This window comes from Chenopodium album, chromosome 20, assembly GCF_948465745.1.
Source record: "Chenopodium album chromosome 20, dcCheAlbu1.1, whole genome shotgun sequence".
Taxonomy (NCBI): Eukaryota; Viridiplantae; Streptophyta; class Magnoliopsida; order Caryophyllales; family Amaranthaceae; genus Chenopodium; species Chenopodium album.
Window position 1 is genome coordinate 2,935,911 of NC_137853.1, and position 9,251 is coordinate 2,945,161.

General features: G+C 35.6%; 1 protein-coding gene across 1 annotated transcript; it reads right to left on the bottom strand.

Moving 5' to 3' along the window:
* Positions 1-578: 578 nt before the first annotated feature.
* LOC145598298 (tobamovirus multiplication protein 2A-like) lies at positions 579-8,292 on the bottom strand. The gene is made up of 7 exons (XM_081654636.1): positions 8,155-8,292; positions 7,509-7,803; positions 4,315-4,414; positions 3,692-3,772; positions 3,508-3,612; positions 1,227-1,433; positions 579-1,068 (listed from the first exon to the last, which is right to left on the bottom strand). Exons 2-7 carry the CDS (start codon positions 7,745-7,747, stop codon positions 961-963), a joined length of 840 nt encoding a protein of 279 aa, XP_081510762.1. The 5' UTR covers positions 7,748-7,803; positions 8,155-8,292; the 3' UTR covers positions 579-960.
* Between the last annotated feature and the right edge of the window lie 959 nt (positions 8,293-9,251).

The window sequence follows — 9,251 nt, forward strand, 5'->3', positions numbered from 1 at the left end:
GGGATTCCCTTACTTCCACCCTGTACTCTTTAAACACTGACTTGCAGAGCTACGCTAGCTTCATCTGTGAGAAATGTTGATTCAGTAAGGTCCTTTATCACACTTTTTATTTTATTTTTTATTTTTTATTTTTTTTTTTTTAAGGCGGATTTTAGGGTTAGATTTGAATATGGATTTGAGTTTGGTTTGTGATGTGCACAACTTATGTCTTATGTGATGCATTATCAACTTCGCATTCATATTGGAAAATTTCGGCCCAACTGATAACACACCAGTATAGAATTCCCATTGCAATTAAATGTCCCTTTCTAAATTCTAAAACTTTATGGAGCATTATTTTTTTTTTTTTTTTTTTGGTTTTTTTTTTTGGGTTTTTCTCCCTTTATTGTGGGGGGGGGGGGGGGGGGGGGGGGCATATCCATTAAGGACTCCCGATAATAACTTCCCATTCAAGTGCTGCGGTGCGGGTATTTATCAGTCCATTATCGAGGTGGGGATTCTACTTATCAAATAGGCATGATCGAGGAAGTATAACAAGCATGTAGATAAGCCTTTGCAGGCCATCAAAACCAACAGAATTGCATAAAATTTACTCATAAAATTAAAAAACAGAACTTTTCTTGTTGAATTAAGGATCAGAAGTCCCCGTCAAAAAAAAAAAAAAAAAAATTGATCAGAAGTCTTAGAAGCGAGTAATGACTCAAAAACGGGACCATAACACAACTATGTGCACATTTTACACCAAATGAACTGTACTGAAAGGAAGATTTTCCCGGTCTAGGTAAAATCAGATGAGGAGAAAAAAAAAAAAACACCTGAAAATGTGAATTTTACACACCAAACTTGTCAAGTTGATTTTGCCCTGATACAAATGGGAGCTTTTCACACCATTCTTGAAGGATCTCAATTTCGGTAATATGCCAGACTTGCTCAGCAACACAGAACAACGCTTCACTTTTTTTACATGATGGAGCAGCGGCCCCCTTCTGATGGTGCCTGGCCAGCTGGCTGCTGATACCGGCCTGACTCTGATGGGTTGTAAGTGAATTCCGAAGTATCAAGCCCATACTGGATTTACAATGAAAAATGAGGAAAAAAGGAACAGAAGATATAAAGATTAAATAAAATATATAAATAATCCCCCCCCCCCCCCCCCCTTCAAAAAAAATATATAAATAATCTAAAAGGAAAATCTCTAAATTCAAAAGGCATGTTTTTAGTCACACCTTTTCCCTCATACGTGCACTCCAAGCATCATTCCTGCCAGGCCTCTGATCAGCAAAACCAGTAACAGGTACACCAGTTGCAGGAGGTGGTCTGTTAATAAGAGGCTGCTTAACAGTCTGCCTTGGGTTGATGAACTCCTCATCACTGTCGTAATCAGCAGGCCGGTTCATTGATCTAACAATGACGGTTAACAAGAACAATACTGCCTGGAAAATTAGAAAAATTCAAAACATCAATGCATGGAATAGAAAAGGTTATAGTAAATTTAAAATAATATTAATAATAACTCGTAATATTTTCTAACACTAGGAGCACCCAAGGGTGATGGAACATAAAGCCCATGGCCGTCATTGATCTGAGCTTTTTAAACAAACAAACTAGTTTTCAAATTCCATTCAGTCAATTACTAGCTCAAATTGATGTTATCTAATTCCTACCCCTAAATCCCTAATACACAGATGAAAAAAATGATTACCAGTCCTCATTCAGCTTCAGCCACCTACATGTGGGTGTCAAGGTAGTAGTAGTAGTAGACAATGCAAAAAAATTTAACAAGTGTAGCATTAGCAACATTACTAACACCATTAGGCAGCAGTTTGTACTTTCTAGTCAGAATACATCAGCAGGGATGTCCAGATCTATACCAAAACTTGAAATTCTGATCCGAAATTAATGTACTAAGGGTATGTTCTGTTCACCTTATTTTCACTTATTTTAGGTGTAATAAGTTCAGATTAGTTCAGATCAGGTTTGATAAGTTTTGATAAGAGTTACCTAAATACAAATTACAAGTAAAATAAGGTCTAATAAGATCTGATAAGTTCAGATCGGTGAAAATCAGGTAAATAGAACAAACCCCAAATCATAAACTTCTTTCAGGAAAAATACCCAATCGACCTTTCAAATTATCGCAAGTTGAATTTAGTTCATGTTTGAAATTATTTCAGGTATCCGGTCCCAAAATGAAGTAGCATGACTGAATCAAGGAGTTTAAGGCCCTGTTTTGTTCACCTTATTTCTACTTATAGTTCAGATAAATTAAGATAAATTCAAATAAATCAGATAAGTTCAGATAAGTAAAAATCGGGTGAATAGAACACCCTAAGAGTTACCAAGACTCTTTGTTCATCTGTTGTTATGCTCAAAAGAGTTGGTAATTCACATTATAGTACAATTATAACAACGAAGATACCCTAGTATACCCTCCTAGTATGTACTAGGCATTTCTCAATTTTTTCCTCTGACAGCCTTGTGTGTCCCTCCTGTTCAAATCTCTTCTCTTGTCCTTTTTTTTTAGTGCAAAATCCAATCTCACAAGCAATTTAAGGAGTGTAGCATTGTAGTTCTAGAAGATTCAATCCTCTACATGATAGTCTCCATCTCTTCTTACTGATAGGCAAGCCCAAAAGAGTTTGAAACTTGTGAGATGGTACAAAACAATGAAAGCTACCTGACATGTATAAATAGTACTTCTCACTTCTTAGACTTTCAGTATTACTTAGTAATCTTATGACTCCTCTCATTTTATTCACTTCTCTCGGCTGTACCACTTGCAAAACCCAAATCTCACAAGGAACAGAGAAGTTCAGCACTGTGACTCAAGAACATTCATATTCAACTAGTCATCTCTGTTTCAATTAAAAAAAAAAAATTTAAAAAAAAAAAAAAAAAAAAACTACTCATCTCACTTCCTCTCCACTAGATGCACATTCTTGCTAAACCACTTATCCAGAAAATTATGCTTACCTTTCTCTTTACATTTCTTTATCTCCTCCATTTTGTTTTAGAGATGTGCAGTGTTTGAAAAGGCATGCCTAGGCGTTAGGGGTCTTACGCCTTTAGTGGTCGAGGTGAGGCGATTTTGATAAGGCGCACAAAGATTTTTTCAGGATTTTTTTTATTGTTTATTATATATTTATATGCGCCTCACTTCAATGAGGCACGCCTTAGGTGCAGGAAACTCTGAAACGCCTTGATACTCCTTGAGCTTTTTAGACAATGGAGATGTGTACACAAAGAGGTTATCACTTTCGAAAGACAAATAATGAAATAAGTATAAGCAAAATAGCATTTCTGCATTGACTGCATACAAAATTTGGGCTCATAGGAAATTGGACAAATAAACAATTCCATGTCACCAAATTCCCTCAATAATTTATAGGTTTTAGTTCCTGTATTCCTATATACCCCACCACACACCACTGCTATTTTGGGATAAAGTTTAAGCTGTAAGAGTTCCATTTGAAAGAAAAGTTTTTGATGTATTGAAGAAGCACTTACCTCCAAAACAACAACCCCAAGAATAACCCACTTGGCAATAGACCAATGATCATCCAGGAAGTCATTAATCATATCAAAGGTTCCAGTTTTGTCTGTGGGGATTTTCTGAAAAGCAAGACAAGAGTTAGTTCAGACAATAAACAATAGTATTCATTACCATGAAATCAATCTAAAGAGCACTTACATGATCCCAATCTTTGTCGAAGAATATGAAGGCTGCACATCCAAGCTCCAACAAAATCAACAAAATTATGAACACAGCATACTATGTATGGTTAAGGAATACGACATTTGTCATGCAAATCAGATTAGAGGACTATGTACTTAAAATAATGAGAGGGACTTTCATCTTTCATACTAATATTACTAGTTACCTGTTTTAGACTAATTAAATTGAGTTGATTGTTATGGTAACTTAGCATAGGTTATGCATAGAACACATACAATAGGGTACCAGGATGAATACACAGAAAATGTGAAGGTGCCAGGATGATATCGACTCAAGCAAAACGAATAGAAAATCTAGTGTTCTTTTAGTCCATCTAATGAGAGAGAAATTGAGAGATACACCCAATAGACAATAGTGAGGTAATAACATATACAGAACCGGAATAAAAGAAATTTAATCAACCCGGTCCTGGCAAATAAGCCCTTGGTGCCAAACAAGAAGTCCAAGCAGCATAAAACCAGCTAGATGGTAACAGGTAGCTCGCCAATGAAATTAGCACAAATAAGATCAAAGAATGTTAATCAGTTAGATAATGAATTCCTAAAAATTTAAATGTTAAAATTAATTTTCAAGGATACAGTAGAGAGACAGCACCCATTCTTTGTCGAAGCTCCTATGCAGCCAAAACATGATATAATAAAAAGAACAGCTCCGACACCAATAAATAAGTATATGAACCTGCAAGATAATAGATAACATTCAAAGAACATGAGCAACAAACAGGATAAAGGAAGAGAGCAATGCACATCAATGCTTGCAATGATGATTCCAGATTATTAATTGGACTAAATACAAATAATGAATACTCCACAGCCCCAGAACTCCAGAAGTGATGGCACAGTACTTTGAAGCTTGGGCTATCATGCAGACATAATCATCATAAATAAATAGTGGCATTATTTTTAAGCTTAAAATCTGCAATAAACAAAGGCATAGGTTTGGGTTTCCTAGCACTAATCATTAGCCTATCACCTAGTGGGACTAAGTGACTAACCCACATGAGTGATCCCCCCTCTTAAGATTTTGTTGCTATAATACAATGGGAAAACATGAGTGAATGTTTTAAGTACCTAGGGTCGATCATCCAGAAGAATGGTGACATTGATCAAGACGTGACCCACAGGATTAAGTCAGGGTGGCTTAAATGGAGAGCGGCCACGGGAGTGCTATGCGACCGCAGCATTCCCTTAAAGTTGAAGGGAAAATTCTACAGGACTGCCATAAGACCAGTGTTGCTCTATGGTACAGAATGTTGGGCTTCTAAGAAAGAGCATATTAAAAAGATGAAGGTTACGGAAATGCGCATGTTAAGGTGGATGTGTGGAAACACTTTAAGAGATAGAATCAGAAATGAGGTTATTCGCAAGAAAGTAGGTGTGGCGGGCATTGTAGATAAATTAAGGGAAAATCGTCTGCGTTGGTTTGGACATGTAAGACGGAGACCCGAGGGTGCACCGGTGCGAAGAGTGGAAGAGTGGGACCATGGAGGGATTAAACGAGGAAGAGGGAGACCAAAGATGACTTGGTTGGAAGGAGTGAGGAAGGATATGAAGTGCATGGATTTACGTGAGGATGAAGTTTTGGATCGTAAGGGATGGAGGAGAAAGATATATGTTGATGACTACACGGAATAATCAAATTTGGTTCATGTTAGCCGACCCCACTTTTGGGATTAAGGCTTTGATTGATTGATTGATTGATTGATTGAATACAATGGGAAAACAGATCTTATCAGCTCATAATTGAGCATTGGCAACTAATTTGCCACATTCACACTATATTTATAGTATACGTTAGCTGTTTTGATAAGTAACAGAATTCCCAAAACTGAAAGCATCATCGAGGTACAATCATGAATAGAGGAAGAAGCACAAAGAAACCCTAACCCTAGTCTCATTGTGGAAACTATCACCAAATCTCAGGCCACCCCTTCATACTCCCTCTGTTTCCACTTGATCTTCCTTTCTTCCTATTTAGTGTAGAAACAGATTTCAAGTAAAGGAGAAAATTTGTGGAAAGTGAGTCCATTTTTTATTTTTTGGGTAGCAATGAGAATTTTTTAGAGACATAACTATAATTATATATATAAAGTAGTATAAGTGGGTGGATCCATGTAGTGAGACAAGAGAGTGAAAGAACTTTCTTTACCATGAAAGGAAAAAAGGAAAGAATATGATGATCACCATAGTCAAAATGTATGAACGCCAATGGAAAATGAAGTAATTATTATCATGGGGCAGGAGAGTAACAAGAAATATCTATGCTACAATCTACAATTGCATCTAAAGCTAGATCGCCTAGATGAACCCCAAGACCTCCAGCAACGGGGGAAACACACCCACCTTTAGAATCCTAAGACAGTTAATATAGCAGTCTATTACTGTTATAAGGAACTGGGAAACTAACTGACAACATATAGGAATAGATGTATAAAAGTAAACAATTAAAATGCAAAAGCCAAAACGACTCTATAGAACCAGGATAGGCCCACAACTTCAGCACCAACAAAAGTAGCCTTGCTGATATTAAAGTACCACAGATGATGGTAAAATTGAGGCAGATCATGCCACCAGAAGACAGCAACGGAAAAATGCAAACATCTGATAGGATAAAGGACCACAGGCAGCAGGAACAACACCACTGCCACCAGGCACAATAACATTACCGACTAACTAGTGGGCAAGAGCCAAGAGGCATCTAAATTGATAATATCATGCTATGTAAACTAAATCTTCTATAGGTCTCAGATAGACAATAAAGACAGATCAAAACAACAATGGCTGAAGGAGAACTAAAAAATTGTAAGCAAAAGTCTCCTGGAGGGCAGTGCTTGACTGGTTTCCAACAAAGAGAGCAAGAAGAAAATATAGTTCTAATAAAATAAAGCTACAACTTGCAATGAAATTAGCCTTGAACCAGACAAAGGAGAGAGGAATGAACAAAACTTTGGGCAAAATCCAATTTATAAAATTCTTTGGGAGGTAAATTCTAGGAAGATATCCACCTGATTTGACCTTGAGAATTGTAACATGTGTCTCATCAATGTTGTGAGATAAAATTGTTAATGTATGTACGATTTTCTAGTTTAGATGATGTATCTGCAAAATGTTAAAAAAATTTCTACTGGCAAACTAACCTAACAATCTACCGTCAATCATATATACACAATCTAAGAAATAAAAAGAAATCAACATACAGGGAGGACACTAGACAACAAATTCTATTATTTAGACACTTCTCTTTCCTTTTCTCTTCCTCCGGAGGGGAGTGGTGTGCATTGAAAATTAATAAAAACATCTAAACGGAGCAAGAATCAGAATGTTTGCCACATGAGTTTATCATTTATCAACCTTTTGGCCAAAGACATATCTAATATCTGGTGATCACGTCTTTATCCAAGAAAATTGCTTTTTGCCTTCTGCGATGAAGAGAGAAATAATACAAAATTCAGAGACCCTCACCAGAAAAGCCTCAATAAATTCCTCCACAACTCCTAGTCCTCTCAAAACTAACCAAATACCCTCTCATGAAATAAGGTCATATCAACTGAACACCGATTATTTAGTCTGAATATCTCTTTTCTGTAATTAAAATTTTAAAACTTATCACAAATTCACAGCCACAGCCAAATAATAGGTAGACATTTGGATTAGCATTAAGCAATATCAAACAAACCTGCAAGAACTAGAGCACACCAATGTAGGAACTAGAAAGTTATGAACATAACAACCACAAACATGATTTAGCAAAGCAGTGATACAAACATACATACCAAGCTTTAGGAAGATTATCGAAAACATTGTTCGATAACAACGATACAGACATGATCAAAGGGCGACCGAGCTGAATCAGTGGCTCATCAGGACTAACTGGCGGAGGACCGGAATCCGGTGACGCTTGCTTGTACATTACAAACAAGTAAATCCCATATCCCACCATTGCCAATCCCACAAGGGTCATCAAAAAGTTAAGCAATTTCAACAAACACCCCCAAAACCCTTGACACCCCATTTCTTATAATTTACAATAAACCCTCTTTCTAATCACCAATCCAGCAAAATCGCCTCCTGCAATTAACATTATTATTCTAGGATTAATCCAGAGCGCAAACAACACCAACAATAGATAAATAACACAATCTAAATAAACCAACAGAATAATTGCTAGATAATCAGCATAACTTGAAATAAAAACAAGAAAAATGGAAACTTTAATCAGAAATCAACATTATCAAAATTGAAAAAATCAAGTGAATAAAGGGTTTTTTTTTATTGTTTTTGTAAGCTAATTATTTGAAACAATCAAGAAAACTTCATCAAAATTAGATCAAACTAATCAGAATTAATAATAAAATCAGATAAATCCAGGAAAATTAAAATTAAAAAAAGGGGAAAAATCAAGTTAAAGAATCTACTTACAGGTTGAAGAAATCGGGATGATACAAGAAAATAAAAAGATTTAAAATTTGAGTTCTTCGATGAGAGAGAAAGTAAAGAATTTTAGAGGAGAAAAAAGTGGAAATGGTTTTTTTACTTTTTTGCTATATCTAGCTGGTGATAATCTTTGATAATGGAGAAAAATTAAAATTATATGGAATGACATTTTTGCCCCTTAGAAGATGGGGTGGTGAAGAAGGGGATAAAGGGTATAATGGGAAATTAGAGTGAGGGGATGTGTTTAAACGACGTGTTTTGGTGTTAGGTGCTCGAGTTTTGTAGCTTTATGGATGGAAGATGACATGATGGACGGCGTCGTTTGGGCGCATTATGGCTTTTTTTTAAAAAGAATATACTTTAGAAGGTTTTTATTAGAAGTCAACAAAATTTTGGTTATTAGCTTTTCGTTTGTAATGGTTTTTTAATTTTAAGGTATTTATATTGCATATATTGACAAATCTATTAAAATTCGACATGAATATATTATTATATTAACGATAATCAAAGTTAATTGTTTAAAAATATCATCAAAAGTCAAAAATGTGTAAACTTTCGGAATCGTTTACTTGGTATTTACTCTTATCAAAGTGAATTGTTTTGAGTATAATACATCAAACTTAGGGTCTATTCTAATTGACTGAAATGAGCTGAACTGAATTTAAGCTGAAGAGAATCGACCCTTAATAGGGTTTCTTTAAATTTTTTTTTTTAATTATTAAATTCATACGAGTAGATGTCATGCAACTTTCCGGCTTCACTATTTGAAACGATAAAAGTACACTTTAAAGATGGAGACCCATTTACTCTTATACGATTATCCCCTTTTACGTTTAAAATGTCATGCAAATGTACAGAGTATTAGACTAATAAAAACCTCCACATTATATTGACGGAGTACTTGGTATTTGTTTTTCTAATTATAATTGGGCCATGGTGCTAATCTCGCTACCTACATTTAATTTGGGTACTTAGCAAGTTCAAACTGGAATCCAACGGCCATTCAAAAGCAATTTGAGTCAGGCAGTGATCAAGTCAACGGAATTTGAGTTCCATCTTCAATGAGGACATGTATGTAACAT